This window comes from Perissodus microlepis, chromosome 14 (assembly GCF_051167445.1).
Source record: "Perissodus microlepis isolate ML-2025 ecotype Zambia chromosome 14, ASM5116744v1, whole genome shotgun sequence".
In the NCBI taxonomy this organism is placed as follows: Eukaryota; Metazoa; Chordata; class Actinopteri; order Cichliformes; family Cichlidae; genus Perissodus; species Perissodus microlepis.
The window spans coordinates 29885740-29904086 of record NC_140474.1 but is presented as its reverse complement, the minus strand read 5'-3'; the positions used below and the strand labels follow the sequence as shown (position 1 = coordinate 29904086).

Below are 18347 nucleotides of genomic sequence, written 5' to 3'. Positions count from 1 at the left end.
ATTTAGACAAGGGAGTAAAGAGTGTGGCCAGAAACTTTATTACACTCATCCACCAAAATCTTGATAGAGGCAGTGAGACAGACAGTATGGTTGGCCGATATGTAAATGTTTTCAACCGACATTCGTCATTCCAATAAATGAGGCGATATCGCGCAGTCGACTTTTTGATGGGCGGAGCAATGTAATCATGCGCGGACTGATTTGCGTATTTAAAATTTAGAAGCTTTGTTTGGAGGAAACATTTTTCTTTCTTTTCTTGTTTTTTTTTTTAGCATTAATATCGCTTCTTTTTGGATTATTCATTAATTAATTTGAGAAGCACCAAATCACACAAAATACTTAACATTACATCGAAGACAAAGGAGCTTGCAAAGAAAAGCGTCTGGACTTCTTTAAGTTACTTGAAGACGTTTCACCTCTCATCCGAGAAGCTTCTTCAGTTCTAAGGTCAAATGGTGGAGAGTCCCAGATATAAACCTAGTGGGAGTATCCCCCCACAGAGGGACAAAAGGACCCCCTGATGATCCTCTAATCGCCTGAGCCAAGGTGTGAAACTGGGTGTGGGTCCCAATCAGCCAGAGTTTCGGGTGTGTTCATTGTGAAACCTGGCCCCACCTTATCATGCGAATTCCTGAGGTCAGATGGCCCAGGATGTGAGTGGGCGTTAAGGCGTCTGGGAAGGGATCTCAAAACTGGATTATAGATGGCAGAGAGTTGGTGTCGTAAACCCCTGCCTCTGTTCAAAGATGGTCGCTCACAGTGGACATAGATGGCTTCTTTCACTCCTCTTTCAAACCATCTGTCCTCTCTGTCCAAAATGTGAACATTGGCATCCTCGAAAGAGTGTCCTTTATCCTTAAGATGCAGATGGACTGCTGAGTCTTGTCCTGTGGAGGTGGCTCTTCTGTGTTGTGCCATGCGCTTGTGAAGTGGCTGTTTGGTCTCTCCAATGTAGAGGTCTGGGCATTTCTCGCTGCACTGTACAGCATACACCACATTGTTAAGTCTGTGTTTTGGCGTTTTGTCTTTCGGGTGAACCAGTTTTTGTCTGAGCGTGTTGCTGGGTCTGAAATGCACCGGGATGTCATGCTTGGAGAAAACTCTCCTAAGTTTTTCTGATACACCGGCTACATAGGGGATGACAATGTTGTTGCGTCTGTCCTTCTTATCCTCCCTCGCTGGTGTCTGGTCTTCTTTTCTGTGCCTCTTTGCTGACTTTAAGAACGCCCATTTAGGATAGCCGCACGTTTTGAGTGCTTCCTTTACATGTGTGTGTTCCTTCTTTTTTCCTTCAGGCTTAGAGGGAACATGTTCCCTCTAAGCCTGAAGGAAAAAAAAAAAAAAGAAGGAACACACACATGTAAAGGAAGCACTCAAAACGTGCGGCTATCCTAAATGGGTCAAATGTTTATAAAGATTATAAATGTTATGTAAATATGAGAATGGGAATGAGAACTTTGATGTGTTATATCCTCCTGAGAACCAACCTATTCATGTATGTCCTCTGTAATGGACATTTGTTTTTGGTCAATATCTTTTTGACTTATTTAAGCTATCCTGCTAAGTCCCGATGTACTAAGTCCAGGACATCCTGGGCTTTCCATTGATATCTCATGTGTTTAGGTGACCTCTTTTATATTACATCATTAGTTACAATCCATCACAGACCGATGTGTTATTTTTCTTTGCTATTTGAGTTTAAACTTCTTTCTGTTACGCTCATCCACCAAAATCTTGATAGAGGCAGTGAGACACCCAGTGAGGTTGGCCGATGTGTAAATTCTTTCCAACCGACATTCATCAGTCAGTTCAGTTTTCCATGGAAGACTGTACTTTATGCCGTTTAAAACCCACATGCCTCCATAATGAAACATACAACCAAAGCAGGTTAAGACAGAGTCCTACTGGCTTGGAGTTTTTTCACAGAAACAAAAAATACTTCCTTTTTAGGCTCAGGTGTTCTCATTGTTCTCACTGCTACCTCACAGCACAGCCTGGTGGGTTGTTATTGACTGAAGATTTATGACTAGCCTTGAAAATGCCCCTTTAAACTAGTTCCCTGTAAGCATCATAGTTACAACAGCAATATCAGAGTCACACACAGCAGTTCTTGTCTGTGTGTGTGTGTCTGTGTATAAAATGTAAATCTGCTCAGTCCAACAACTAAAGGTCAAATCTTTCTGTGCAAAATAAAAAGGAATGCATGAAAATCATGATTTTAGTAAATTCTGATCAGGTCAAGAGGTCACACGAAAGTGGTTATCAGGTTTTTAAGTCAACTCAGGATTTCCAAATCTACCTATGATGTAGTTGGACTGGGTGTTGGTGTTGCTGCATATGACAAAACAATGAAATACTGTGTGATCGAGAGACCTTTGACCTTATCCTGCCAATACTCCTTGTAGCTGAGGATACTCCTTATTCTTTATCACTAAACAAACAAAAAAAGGATGTTTGTCTTTTCATTAGATCAGACACAACATGCTTAAGTCTAATTAGACTCAAGTCAAAGTTAATACAAAAGCAATTCTTTGACGTATTAAAAGTCTAAAGCTTACATGTATCAAGTTTAGAGTCTTTAGAAAAAGTGACCTGTGAACAGCCTACAGACACCAAACAAATGAGACCCAGTGTTAGTCTGTTTTACACTACACATCATCCCTGTGTTGCGTGACATTAGTGCATGTAGCAAAAGCTTAATGGGCATTTTTCCTCTTGTCTCCAACATAAATGGAATAGACACGAAAGCACATACACAGAAGGACAGAAACACAGAACTACAGTTATTTGGTCAAACTACTTCTTCAGCAAACACACCTAAAGATGTACAGACACTTTACACTCTGCTGTGTATGTGCTGTGTATGTGTGTATGTGCTCAGTCCAATGTTTAACAACTAAAGGTCAAATCTTTCTGTGCAAAATTGTTTGATTGTTTGTATGGGATATTGTATTTGTTTTAAATGTTATATACCTATGTGGTATGTGACTTTTGTTGCCATGATGCCAGGTCTCTCTTGGAAATGAGATTTTTAATCTCAATGAGATTTTTTACCTGGATAAATAAAGGATTAATAAAAAAAATAATAAAATAAAAAGAAGTATAAGTAAAAGCAATTGTGCAAAACCTGACATGGAAATCATCAATTCAGCAAATATTTGTCAGGTTAAGAGGTCAAACGAAGGCGGTTATCAGGCCAATGACTCAACCAACGGTTTCCAGTTGTAGCTATGAGTGTTCACATGGGCGTTGGTGTTGATGGATGTGTTTGATGAATCATTAACATCAATGGATCAGCTCAGAGTATAGTGACATATTTTGAGAAGACAGTCAAACTATGATATCTTGTGTTACTTCATCTTATGGTGATATCTTCATCTTAAGAATGGACAGGTGTCCGTTTGTCTATCTGCAGCAAGAAGCTGAGAAAACCTGGGCAGAAACAAGATTTTGAAAAGACTGGAATGATTCTTTAAAATGCTGTCACTGGCATTCAAAATGTCTTTATTTTTCCTCTAACTTCTTCTTTATTTTTTGCATCACTTTCAACTTTTCAACAGAAAATGCCTGCTGACCTCTCAGCTTCCCCAGCTTAAGTCATTGTTAAGGGTAGAGGGACACACCTGTATATGAACACAACTACAGTTTTTTATGAGATTGACCATAAGCACATTTTTCATTGACTGCGATAGCCAACTGTGGCAACATTTTGGGAGTAATGTAAAGGCTGGATGCACAGATGAATTGACAGGTGAGAAGCTTTACGAGAGCTCTTTCTGAGATAAGAAGAGAGAGAGATTGCTTTACTCTGGTTACATTTAGTTTTTTTAGTTTTTTGCAAGAACTTCTAGAAGAGGATGGAGGCTGTAGTAGGAGCAAGAGGAGTTTATCCGAGTGGGCAGACAGTATTACGGTGAATGCAAAGTGTGAAGGTGGAGCTGAGGGGTGGTGCCTCAGCAATTTGTGTCCTGCAGATGATTTTGTCACTAATGAATTCATTTAAAAGTTTTATTTACAGATTATTTAAAGCTTATTTACACAGACTCAGTAACTGTTCTCATTTCTTTCACTGTTTCTCCGAGCTGTTCAGCTCAGCACTCGGGTTCTTTCGTAGTATCCACATTAAATTCAGGAGGACACTCTTCAACTCCGTAACTCACGTCCACGTGAAGGCGGCCGTCTTCATCAGTAGACATAATCATGGTGGGACGGTTCAGTCTCTCCCATAGCTTCTTCTTTATGAGGCGTCCCAGCTCCAAACTGTATGGACGGAGCTGTCCGTTCTCGTCTCTGTGAGAAACAGAAGAAATAGAAAATTTTAAGCCATTTTTTTTTTGTCGGGCGGGGGACAAAAGAGGTTTGATCCACACTGACCTCAGCATATCATCAACCACTTCATGGTACACCTGCTGGTACTCTTCTACTGAGCGGTTGTGGATCTGTAGAGGGCTGTCTGGCCGAGGTGCAACAGTAGAGGGTCGAAGATTGTGGGCTGTATTTGAGACCGGAGGCAGCTCAGAATCAGGGATGGTGGCTGATGGTCTTGTGAACGTGTCGTCTGCATCTGAGGTAGAGGCCTGAGGGGTGGAAGACATATAGCTATCATTTATTTGTTATCAATTTAGCACCACTGCAGAAAGTCTAGAAGAGACAGACAACCTTGGTTTTCCTCCTTTTCTGGGGAAGGATGACTGCACTTGGAGAGCGCTGGCGTTTCACTTGAGTGTGCTGTAAGTGGAAAAAGGCAGTAAGAAACAAGAACATCCTTAAGAACATCCTTTAACAATCCTGCAGAGACAAATTTCCATCAGATACATTGACCACTCTCACAGGAGATGACCCTCAAAAAGTTGCCAGATCTTAAGATGTAAGAAGAGATTTAAAACATGAGTTGTGCTCTGTTGCTACTCATGATTTGATGGAAAGTAAACAAGTGTTGTAAATGAATCAAACAAGCAGAGTAGCATCGTTTCTAATATATTCACGTATTTTATCGTTTAACATTTGAGAATCAGATGTGTAACCTGCTCATCCTTGAAACACTGACACGGTCTACAGGCTCCAGGCTTTCTCCTCCTCTCTGATAGCCGTGCAGAGACTCTCTTTGCTGTGAGGCTGTCTTGGACTTCAGCAGCACACTGCAAAATTTCATACACATCAGAAAAAAGCCTTTCTAACACAGCATATGTAATAATGTCAGTTTTAACAAATTTCCTGCAACTAAATTAGATTTTCTGGAAGACTGAACACCACAGTGTTTTCCTGCCACCTACAGTTTACATGCAAACAGCAGTTAAGTGAAACTTTAGCTAAATACATAATATCAGGTTATAGTATTTCAGATTCACTGGGTTGACTTGTTTAAAACAATAAGATCCAACTGATTGGAAAGGTTTAATTACAACAGATGCAGAAAAACATTTATGCATGCATTTGCATTTGTTTTGAATTAGACTAAGTTTAGGCAACTTTGAGTGCTACCGATTGTGCTACCGAATGCACGTCGATTCACACTCTCAGGTAAATTGTAAATAAAGTAAATTGAGTAAATTGACCTTGAAAAGACTTCATTGGTTATATATTTACAATAAATACTGTTTTGTTTTTTAAGATATGAGAAAATCTTAAATCTAAACTTTCAGGCCTACAAAAATCTCAGAAGTGAAACACACTGAAAACAAATCAAATCTCACATTTTCCATGATGGAAGTCACTTTCTTCTGGCTCTGGGAAGTTTTAGTCCTCATCAGGATGAAAATATTCTTCAATAAAACTGATAGTTTGCTAGAAATCGCTGTGTCAAAAGTGTCGAAAAGGATCTTGAGCATCAGATTGTTTGTTTAGGTTTAAATGATGAATAGACAGAAATGAGGCATCTGCAGGGGAACCATGGCAACTGTGGAACCCTGGGTATCCATGTAGTGCACAGCTGTTTTTTGTAAACAACTCGGTGTTTTGACACATCTCACCTGTGTGACTGTCTCTGACAGACAGTCTGACTGCATCCTCACTCACAGTGCCTGCTTTAACTGTGCTCTCAGTCTTTCTATGAAAAGCTGACTGTATTTGTGCATGTGCTTGTAGAGCCTTAAAATAACCAGCCTTATTGTTAGCCCAACAGAGTGTGGATTAAATAAGAAGAAAGCAAAAAGATACAGCCATGCAGAAATTAAAGGCTCTGTCTGCACATTAGCACACATTTTGAAAATGGATTAAGTTTTAATAGAGTAGAAATCAACAACAAACACATCTACAAACATCACAAAACTCCTCATCACATCTGTTGCACATCAAAAGCTCCTAATTTAACCTAGTGTCTTAGATTAGGGAGCGTTACCTAGAGGTTCATGTCACTGTACAGCATGTTTACCTTTGACTACTCCATAATTCAGACTCTTCATTTTGTGCACATGGCACAGCAGCGGTATCTTCATTCATGAGTATATTTAGATCTGGTGACAAAGCTGCATCTTAGTGATAATTTCCCCTAGGGATCAATAAAGTATTCTGATTCTGATGGTAATAACTGGCTGCGGTTTCTTCATATTAGACAGTTTTGCTGTTATACACAGATCAATAAAGAGGAAACATTTGGAGGTCAGCATTTTCAAGATGTGGCCAGCTCCACAAAGCTGATCTCAGCACCTGAGATCAGCTTTTTAAAGCACAACTGTTTTCGGGCCTCTTTATGTTTCAAAAGTGCGAAATGCACAGAGCTCCACTTCTATGTTGAACTTTGACTTACCGTCCAGATGTTTCAAAATCAGCATGTATGACTTCTGTGTGTCACTTAAAGTTATTTTCTAAAATAGAGGATAAGTATCTAATGAATATGTAATGTGTTCTCTGTTCATGCGATTGCAAATCTAATTGATCAGCTGCAAACATAATATTTCATAATCAGGCAACCCTGTTGAGCTGCTGGTTCAAAGTACAGATCCATCCATTCTCTTCCATTTATCCTTTTCAGGGTCGCAGCGGTCTTGAGCCTATCCCAGCTGTCTGAGGGCAAGAGTCAGGGTACACCCTGGACAGGTCAGCAGTCTGTCACAGGGCAAACACCATTTGCACACACATTCACACCTATGGGCAAGTTACCAATTAACTTAAACCCAATAACTGCATGTCTTTGGACTGTGGGAGGAAGCCACGGTCCCCAGAGAGAACCCATGCAAACACAGGGAGAACATGCAAACGTCCACACAGAAATAGCCTGGCCTGATGATGGAATTGAACTCAGGACCAGCTTGCTGTGAGACTGAATTTCAATCATCGCTCCAATCATAGAATTGCTGGATGGATGGATGGATGGATGATGGATGGATGATGGATGGATGGATGGATGTGGGTGGGGGCTCTCCTTACATTTAATGACAGAAGCCATTAACATGAGCAGCTGCAGCCAAACAGCAGTGTATGATGTAAAAGCATTACATAGCACTAACAGCACTAAACAGTTCACTGTAAAACAGAAAGCGTAACTTTGAGCTGACTTTATTACCCAGCAGTTGTTACGGATTCAAATATTGGGGATGGATACAAGAGGAAAAACCACAATAACAACACTGGTCCGGCCGGGTTGAGTCAAACGATGATTTTAATGATCACACGCGTGGGAGATGGACACCGTACGCAGACAGCATCAGATCTCAAAATGGTGGAGCATTGATCAAACTCTTATAGCCTCTAGTGGCCCCACCTAATCATAAAAGCCTAAACATTCACATTCTTTCTCTCACACAGTGGCTAAGCTACAACCTTGGCTCCCTGTTTATCTGCTCCTGCTGAGATGGGGCAGAAAACTCCAGTATGTTCTGTTCTCTTCTAATCAGACAAATAAGGCGATGACTTTCTGCAAACAGTATTTCTCATAACTCAGCAGTATAATGCATCATAAAACAATATCATTCATTCACAATAAACCAGCAGTCTAATGTAATGCAAATCAGCTTAACAAATGCAATAGTTATCACCTTCTTCTAATTCAGGAGAATAATGCAAACTAAAACTACATAATAATTCACCATCTTTAATTAAGGGTCTAACATGGCATAAAATAATATTATAATCTGACACTCCCCCTTTTGTGCTCTTTAGAATAAAGAGCACACCTACACCCTGTAGTCCAATGCGGCCGGGTTCATTTCTTCTTACGCCTGAGGCTCTTTGTCACCCTGTTGGGCGAACCATATGTGAGATGACCTCTGTGTTTGCGCAGTCCAGATGCAAGAAGAACTATTATTCCAACAGTAGCAGGTACAGATGACACTCCCCAGTTCTCCCACAGCTTTATTTTGGTGCTACCTTATACCCTTCACACGTACTCAGACTAGAACCTCTGTCCGAGGAGCTTTTAGCCTTTATTTTATTGCTGCAGCCACCAGTGTCTTCCAGTTGGGTGATCCACTGCTCTTCTTTCTTTAACCTCAGGGGTTAGACAACCCTTCAGTCGTTGCACAGATCAGGGGATTATTCTGCCCCGATGTCAAACAACAATCTGTGTATCCTCGGGTCCTGTGTATCCTGTGTATCCCCCAGAAAAAGGAACCGGAACGTGTCCCCCTTTTGCCCAAGAGCCTCTCGAACCTCGTTGGTCTGGTGTTCCTGGATCTCCGCCAACCCCTTCATGGTTATTGCTGTGTTTATGGGATCCATCCTTTTGAGGTGACTAATCAGAGGCCAAACGCCATGACACTTGGACCCAGTTGGTGTCTCGGCAGTCACTGTGTCTGCCTCTGCTGCGAAGGATCCTCGTATATCTGTGACCTCGTCTGGTGTCTGTTCCTTTCTCTGTAAGAGACAGAAAACCAAAACACCTCTCTGCCTAGCTCTAATAATCTACTGTTGTTATCTACTGACCTTCTGGTGATTCAGAATTGGTTTAGAATATTCAGAATGTCCCCGGGACTTATTCTAATCATATCCTATGTGTGTGTAAGCGTGTTTGCATTTAGCCCTCTGCACTCAAAGTCAATACCTGCAATATATCAGTCCGGACCATCACGCCGGACGAAGCTTATGCCCTTCAAAAGACCAAGTGCCAACTCATTATAAGCACATTTGCAAGGTGTGTAAGAAAATTATTAAAACCACTCATGTGTTTCCTTCCGCCTACTGTCCCACGGTTTCCTCTCCAGTGTGGTACTCAGCTTCTCGTGATCACAGGCATTTTATCTTCTAAACGCTATTCAATTCATTTCAATGATTAATGCTTAAACATGGATTAAAAATGATTTATGCTTCTCACTGGTTCTCTAAAAAAGGTCCGGAGACCTCTTGGGTCACTATTGGCTTAAGCTTTACCATACCTAAGTTATTAAAACAAATGTAGTCATAAAAATGTTCATATAACCCTTGTTTGATGTTAAAACCCAACTTCCCCCCCTTTTTTGACACATTCCAATGTGTCAAATCAACGGAGCTAGAAAATTAACAGAAAAGGTTAGTGACCTCATCTCTCAGAAAGTCTCAGACTTTCTCCTATCCAGTGTCGTAGCTCCAGTAGGCTCCGCCCGGAGCCAAGAAAAGCATGATATTTGCGTTGTGTAAGCGCGTGCGGCCTTCTATGCTCAAAGTCACTCCAGTCCATAGATCAGCCAGACATCGCGCTGACTGTAGCTTTTAACCCTTATTAACTTGAGCACAACTCTATAATGAGCAACAAACTGCAATATGTATAAAAATGATCATGGTTACACCTGCAATGAAAGATCATACGATTATCCTGACACCTGCAAATAGAAGAACCTGAGGTTATGACAATCACCGGAACACAAATGTTAATATAATGTCAAAAGCTTCAATAAATCATTAATGCAATGCTTGTTATCTGATTCTGATGCAATAATAATGCTGATGCTAAAATAACAGTAAAACACCCCCTTTTATCCCGTTTACAAACTTCACAAATAAACGTTTATCCATGCCTCTTTTAATTTTATTTCCCCCTGTTTTTCCCTCACTGACCACAGCAAGGGAACCTTTGTTTTGCTTCAGCCATGAATCAAGCTCACCTGATTCATCACTGAGCCCCATCGTCACTGGCATCTGACAGGGTGGCGCTGCATACTCTTCCTTCAATGTCTTTATTTTCAATCTGTTAATTAGAGTGCTTAAACCTGAAGTAGACTACGTCCACAACAAGTCAATACAGCTGTAAATGTGGCCAATTATCAATCTATTACCAATCAATAATGAAAAATAGCTTTTATTTTATGCATGCTTTTAGTCAACCACTCACCCAGAGGATCTTCAATCCCAGAAAATTCCTTCTCCTCATTTAATAAGTCAGTCCTCCTTCCATGCCCTGGTAACTGGTCCATCCAGAGCCATATCATCTCGAAATATACATACAACAAGCCAAACCACACCTTGGTCACACCAACCTTTTTCTGCCCTGAAGATGTCCAACGCCATGTTAGTCTGGATCAGGGTTCTAATAGATTTGCAATTTTCATTAGTTTTGACTATGATTTAGTTTCGACTTCAGATTTTCAATTTTATATCAGTTGTAATTAGTTTTTACCAATTGTTTGCTAGTTCAGTCTAGTTTTTATTTTTTGAAAATCCTTAGTTTCAGTTTAGTTTTGATCAGTTTCAGTTATAGTTTTAGTTGTGTTTGCAATAATTAAGTGTAACAAAATCCCAGTTTCATCATATCAGTCATGCTCTTCTGCTTATCCTTGGGTATTGAAACTATTAACTCTTGCAGCACCGGGTGTTCGCAATTTGGGTTCAAGTCAATTGATAATCTTTTTGTAGGCAATTGACTCACACAGTTATATAGATGTCCCAGTCCTGTTGTCTTGGGATGCATCACACTGCCTTGCATGGGGTTCGCTTCTGTTTTCTGGGGATGAGGGTTGAGTGGGGGGAGCTCTCTGAGGAGGGGGAGTGTGCTCCCCCTTACCTTTTCAAGGTAAGCCAGGTCAGCCTTCTTGTGTGAGCTTCTCAAGTGCACTTTAAGGTCTGTGGGATTTTTTCCCTTTAGAAGTGTCCCTCATAATTTGTCTCTTTTCACTACATGACACTTGCTTTATCCAAAACACAGTCATATTCAAAGTAATCCCAAATTGGACTCTGGCACTTTCTCCCGACTTTTCCTGACATGATTCTGCGTGTGGACGGAGCAGCAACACAGATGACTCGCCTAACGTACTGGTCACCTGCTGGCCTAATGAGACGGCAAGAAAAAAATCTGGAAACTAAACTTCATTATGACCCGTGACTATTGTAGGACACGCACACCTCAATGAAAACTAAACACATTTTGCTATAACTTCAGTTAATTTTAGTTAGTTTTGTGAACGCTCATTACAGTTTTAGTTAGTTTTCCTTTTTTGTTCTTATTTTTATTTCTGTTAATGAAAATGTTTTTTTTCCTTTTCACTTCTAGTTTTCGATATTTCGTTTACATGTACTCTATTTGAACAGGGATTTATCAGTGTCAAATGGGATTTTTTTAGTGTGTGTCTGTTAATGCAAATCAATTTATTTATTTATTTTTCTGAAAGGCAAATGTTAAACGGGCTCTAACAAATCCACTTTATAGATATAGATTTTCTCTTGTCAGGGTCGCTCACCCAATGTGGTTTATTTAAGCTTATTAATTCTGTCACGCTTATTAGTGGCTCATGATTGCTTAAGGCCTATGTCTGAACTTGACTACAGAGGCAGAGCATCACTCCATCCTTTCAGGGTGAAGGACTCCACTTTCTTTGTGTCAAGGCAGCTCATAATTATCATAATAGCTTTACCTAATCAAGTTATGGCTTAAAATCACTTGTGTTATAAGTATGAAGTGTTCTAAATTCATTCAAATTTTGTTTCCAATTCACTTGCAGCAGATTAGACCGAATTATTAACGATAATAACATTGCTCTGGACTGTCAAAGGTGACTTTAACGCTGACTGTTCCGACAATTCATTTTATAACATTTCCTGGTCAGGTTAGGTAATCTCTGCACTCTGGAATCAACATAATCAACATGGTCAATATTTTCCTGTGTGTTATTTCACCATCTTATCGATTCCAACTTTCCGTCCGCATGTGGTTTGGTACATTATATTTATCTAAAACTCCACTCTGTCTCTAAATGTTTTGAAGAATTTTTCAAGCCTGGGATCAAATTTTGAGAATTTGACCATAAGTGAAAGTTATGGTGTTATCACCCCCTTTTGGTGGCGAGAAACTGTTGGTGTGGTCAAGTGGGTGCTGTAAAAACAAAAGCTCAGGACAGAACAGTCACCAGTCATGTACTTCATACAAAATTAGCATATATTTGATTTCATCTTGATCCTCTGACTGTAATGGTACATTTTAATTTGAATTTCTCAAAGCTAAACACAATAATTTTCTTTATTTTGCTCTTGTTCCTGTGCAGCACCACCTCTCAGCACATGCCCCTGTCGGTCATATCTCTACTTTTCTGAATTATTGACTATTTCAATGAAAGGACCTAAAAGATGGGGACCAGTGTTTATCCTTACATATCTCCATTTTGAATGTGACACGGCTATCATTCCCCTGTTATTCATAGACATCAATAGAGGGTTTTTTTTTTGCTTTTTTCTTTTCTTTTTTCCTCTATAAAAGTTAATTGACTTTAACAGTGGCCTGCTATGGTTAATAATAACATGTTCAGTCATGAGTGAAATCAAACCTTTTCTTCAATTTAGCATTTAACCTTCCCAACAATATAATGTGATACACTAATCGAAACACCGCTACTAAAACACAATTTTCTTAATGCAAACATCAGTAACTCAAAATTAGCAACCAAAGGGTTAAGTCTGCAGTTCACGCTCATGTGAAGATACAGTCTCCCCCTTTAGTCTCTGTCATCCTTCTGTTCTTGTAAAAACAAATCAAAGCAAGACAAAACATCCACTCTTCTTTTACAGGCTGGGTGAATTGTTTGTGGACATTTACTAATCCTAAAGTCGGTACCATTTTTGTCTCAGTATCAAGTCAGTTAAAACTTTTAGTCGTCAGTCCATCACAGTCCAGCCACATGCATACATCCACACACATTCATACCAGAAGTTGCTGATAATGGAGTCTCACGCGCAACCTATTCGAGCCTCCCTCACCAGCAAGATGACGTCATCATTTTAAAGGAAAACAGTTCCTTGTTTTTTGACTGGATTGACTCGCTGCAATCCTTTTAGGCTCAGGACTTCTCATGTGATCAGTGTCCCATATAAGCGAATTTCTCCCAAGCCCATTATAATCATGGAGAAAAACACTTTGCGACTGTTTTCAGTAAGAATATTTTATAGCGCTTTAAAGTTCAATCTCTCAGGCCTGGATTAAAGAGCTGATTTGTTAAATCAGGAACTCACAAAATACTTAAATATCACCACCGGTGGATCACACCTCTCAGATGTTCTTATTTCAGTGCACTGTAACAAAAGCAAAAACAAACGTAACCAATAAAATACTCATATAATAACAAATACTGGGGCCCATTGCAAACATGTCGAAGCATAAAACCATCTTTCTCTCTCTTAGAGAAAGAAAACAATCCAAACCTCACTGATGAAATCAACCTAGTGTTAAGTAAAACCCAGAAATCAACTAAAATTCACCAGAAAGTTTTTCCTCCCTCCTGGGACAATATTGTGTAGGAATACAGGGACCGTAACTCCTTTTTGCCCTGACAAAAAACGTGTTGATCTACTTGATTCAATAATGGACACTGGTTGCACACAAATGTTTTGCTCCAACAGAAACTTAAACAACTGAGTTAAATCAACACAACCTTTTCATATTCAGCAAACCTGTGCATTTTGTGTTCATAAAACACGATTGAAACATGTTCAGATGGAGTAAGTTGATCTCTGGAATATTTTGATCCTTCAATTCTGTCAGTTTATTTCAACACTATTCAGTAACTTTTATCCAAATTCTACTTGGTCACTTAAATACTACATGTTGTCTTCATATTGCATACGGCTCAACAAAGTCTAGATCCTGGTTACCATAAAAATTGAATGGGTCTACAACAACTACCATCCTCCTATCTTTCTCCTGGTTGCACCAGGGCTGGGAAATAACCCTGAAGTGATAGGTTATCAGGCAGGGTACACCCCGGACCGCTGACCAGTCTATCAGATAGAAACAAACAGCCATTCACACTCACATTCATGGATAATTTAGAATCATCAATTAACCTAGCTCTAATAGCTGCATGACTTTTCACTGTGGCAGGAAACCAGAATACCCAGAGAGAAACCACTGCAAACTAGCCAGACTGTGGACCTGCACCCAAGACCTTCTTAGTGTGGAGCAACAGCACCAACCAACATGCCAACAATGTAGGAAATACAGGAAAGCTATGATTTCCTGTATTTGATGCAGAATTATTTTGTTCTTGCCCTTGACAGGTTAATCCACAATAAATAGCAATAGCATGCATGGGGTGTGTGTGTTGCTGTCGGCCTCTTATAACTCCAGTGATTTTCCTGCAGTTTGAAATCTTATGCGGTGTTGTGGATTCCGTGAGTTCAGCAACTAACCACTCTTATTAGATTGTATTGTGTCGTCTCAATGAGAACAAGTTGAGTTGTTGGATTTCGTACAGATCTTTAAAGCCTGAGGCAATTGTGTTAACACACGCGAGATGCTTACGTAAATCCAAGGGGTGGCCCTTTTTTCCTTTTTTTTTTCCAGTGTGTTCCTCCTTCAATTAAATCTCAATCAAAAATGTGGCGCTCCGAAATAAAACTCACACCGTTAATTCATCATTTTCACTCTGTACCACTGCTCCTTATCAGGCTGTGTGAAGCACAGTAAACAATTCAGTCAAGGCCTTGAGCCATAGACAGACATCACGCACAGACATTGTTTTCATAACCAAACTGCTTTAGACCCTGTCCCCTAAACCTACACAAATGCCCTCTGGGTGACATGAAATGCATTTAACCAATAAACAATCAATGGCTTCTTGTTGTTGTAACAGATTCTGTATTTGGACGTTTGTGTGCAGCATTTTGCGTGTCAGCATAAGCATTTGTTAGTAAAGCATTCTTCATTGCAGCAGTGTGTGTGTGTGCGTATCACTCTTCATTGCACAAGCGTGTGCATATATGTGTGTGTGTGTGTGTGTGTGGATCACTTCTCAGTGGACTGAATCAGCATTTCGATTTGTGTGCGTGTGTGTGTGTGTGTGTGTGTGTGTGTGTGGATCACTTCTCAGTGGACTGAATCAGCATTTCGATTTGTGTGCGTGTGTGTGCGTCATTTCTCACTCAATTGACTCAGCGCGTGTGTGTGTGTGTGTCAGTGAATCAACGAGTGCATATGTGTTCATATGTGCGTTTCTCTTCATTCTGAGTCAGTGTATGTAGATGTGTGTGTGTGTTCATCACTTTCCTGTTCTGGTGTTCTGGGTAAACCACAGCCTGAGGCGTGCCCTGGGGTCCTGCCCTCCTCCATTTCAGTCTGTTTGCATCCATTGGTGCTGCTGCTCAAAGTTCTGTCCATACTGGTTCTGGCCCCAATTGAGGCAGTCCTTTTCTCCAGTGTCCTGCATCTTCTCCTTGTCCAGCTCCTCCTTAACTTGACCCTTTTGCTTCTGTAGCTCCTTCAGGGTTTGCTCCTGCTGTAGGAGCTTCTTGTCAGGTTTGGCGACCTCCTGCTCCAGCAAGCTCCGGCCTGGTTTCAAGTCCTGTGTCTGGGACTCCAAGCCTGACTGATGGGTTCGATTATCAGCCAGCTCCTCCTGAGCCATGCTCAGTTTCTGCTCTGATGCCTTGAGCTCTTACTGAGGGCAGAAACCTCAGAGTCTTTTCCGTACACGTCAGATTAAAGTCCATTGATGTTTTCCTTGCTTTGCTCCCACGGCCTTCTGCAGCTCTGCTGTTCGGCTCTTCTCAGAGGTCAGCTCCTGGCCGAGCCCCGACACCTGTGCCTTCAGCTTTTCTTCTGGTGCTTTTGTCCATTCTGAGGTGCCTCCTGACCTCAGTTACTCCTCCTGTCTCTGGCACGCCCTTTTTGCTGCCCGATCATCCGTGTTGGTCAGTCACTGTCCTGCACAGTTTTAATGCAGAGTTGTTAAGGTCAGCACTCTTCTGCTCGGCCTCACTTTTCCTCTGGGCTTAATGGGCGTCTCATCAGAGCTCTGTTAGCTGAAGCTGTCTGGAGATCTCCCCCGTGTAGTGAAACGGGCCTTGGATTTAACGCTCTCCGTCTCCGCTGCATGAGATCGTTTTCCTGCAGCTCTGTTGACATTTTCAGGTTGTTGTTGTGGGTCCAGCTGCTGTAGCATTTGGTCAGGGTCACATCAAAGATGGTAGAGGAGTGAGCAAAGATGGTAGAGGGGAGAGCAGGAGTCCAGGTCAGCCTCGGCAAAGCAGCCTGTAATCAAGCATAAAGAGAAAAAACAAAAACAAAACAAAAACAGACGAACAGGAAAATGATGTTGTGTTGGCTGTGTTATTCAGAGATGGGAGAAACAACGGGGCCAGGCCCTGTGTCAGCATTCTCTCCCCCTTTTTTTTGTTTTTTCTCAAAGTTATGTATGTATGTATGTATGTATGTATGTATGTATGTATGTATGTATGTTGGCTGTTATACTTTGTTGTGTTTGAAAATAAAAGTTGGTCTGATAAACTTATTTTCAGAATAACTAAATCTGAGACTTTGTGTCACTGTAAGATTATAACAGTGATGGCAATATAATTGTTTGTTGTTCAGCAGTACAGTGTCCACCATATAATCAACTCATAACCCACCAAGCTGACAGGACAACACAGGTACATGTTAAAATTGTTAAGATCATGTTTAAAAGCCCAAAAAATAATTTTCTTTCATTCAGTAATCACTTGTATTAATCAATCAGCAGAAAACATGTCACAATTTGAATCTTCTAACCACTAAATTTGTCGTGTCATCACTGGTTGGTCAGACCAGTGTCTTTTTTTTGAAGTTAAGTTGTTGTCCTGCAACCCAGAGAGTTTATTTGTTAGTAGTGGATAAACTTTATCATTTAACAACAGGTGTATGTTAAGTTTCGCTGCTTTACCTTGCTGGAAAATCTTCACGTGTTCATGAATGTAAGCTGTTTCTTCATTGCGTGTGTGTGCGTTTGTAGGTGGGTTATTTTAACTTTTTTCTCAAACAAGGCATTCCTCTAACACGTGCCTTTCTCATATATTTCTCTGGTTGTGTGTGTGTTTTTATTTTGTTTCCCAAATTTTGATTCCCCACCTTAAATAACAGCATTCCATGTCTTCAGCCAGGAGTTAGAGCTTGCTTGTGAGATTCAGGGACACATGGTGCCAACAACAATTCAGTCAAAAACTTGCCTGCAAATTTCCAGTGATGGTAACCGATAACTGGAGGAGAAGATGTCCTTTAAGTTTCTTTTCAGGGTGGGGAGAAAGTGAGGTCAAGCTGTAAACTTTTGAGCCAAAGCTTGGCCTGTCTGTCGTCCCAATTCTGTTTATGCTTTTGCCGCTGTACTCAGGTTTCCAGGTTGAGAGAAATCCACCTGTATTAACACACTAAAACATTCACTTACTATTTCTTTTCTGAAAACATTCACTTACTATTTCTTTTCTGAAAACATTCACTTACCATTTCTTTTCTGAAAACATTCACTTACCATTTCTTTTCTGAAAACCTTCATTTACTATTTCTTTTCTGAAAACCTCCTGATTCACTTCATCTGACTAGATTTTACTCTCTCTCTCTCGGTGCATACTTCTCACAGTCTGGCCGTTGCCTTTTATGGGCATGCAGAGTTCCTGTCACACACACAGCTGAAATTCGTGCTTGATCACACCCTATATTATGATAAAACCAACAGTAAATCAAATGTAACCGCTTATATTATTGGGCTGAACCAAGGGACACTTTAAAAATCTTATAAATCCTGCTTCCTACCATAAAACTGAAACAAATCACAGCTGTATTTATCACTCAGTCTTACTCTGCCGACTGAAGTGTCGGTCTAAATCATGCACGATTTGTCTTTTCTATATCAAAACTCAGCCAAACATCAAACATTTCCCCTAGTCATTCAAAACCTTATTTGTAATATTATAATCAGCAAAATCAGCGTCTTATTTACAGGTCTTTAACAGTATTTGCAAATCATAATTATAAAACTCAAAAAACACGCTAAACCGGAAGCAAAAGTCCTCTGTGCGCTTCACAGCAGCCACCTCATTTGCATGTTCACACACCGTCTAAAAATAGCTCGCAGCGCTGCAGCGCGCTGTCGTCACAAACAGTCTCACACACAGTTCTATTATTTTATATTACAAAGACGTCTTATATTTACAACCACTGTCAGGCCTGACAGATTTAGCGCCTACACAATTTTGACAAATTTAAGTTA

The 18347-nt window shown here is 40.4% G+C and overlaps 2 protein-coding genes across 2 annotated transcripts in view; one reads left to right on the top strand and one right to left on the bottom strand.

The window, feature by feature from the left end:
• The window catches only part of LOC146374154 (uncharacterized), a 198969-nt gene that overhangs the window by 56772 nt on the left and 123850 nt on the right, over positions 1-18347 (top strand). The window lies entirely within an intron of this gene.
• Positions 4001-5845, bottom strand: LOC146374163 (uncharacterized). Its single transcript, XM_084950705.1, has 5 exons — positions 5694-5845; positions 5025-5138; positions 4660-4728; positions 4375-4577; positions 4001-4290 (listed from the first exon to the last, which is right to left on the bottom strand). The coding sequence occupies exons 1-5, from the start codon at positions 5826-5828 to the stop codon at positions 4092-4094; spliced, it is 720 nt and encodes a 239-aa protein (XP_084806831.1). The 5' UTR covers positions 5829-5845; the 3' UTR covers positions 4001-4091.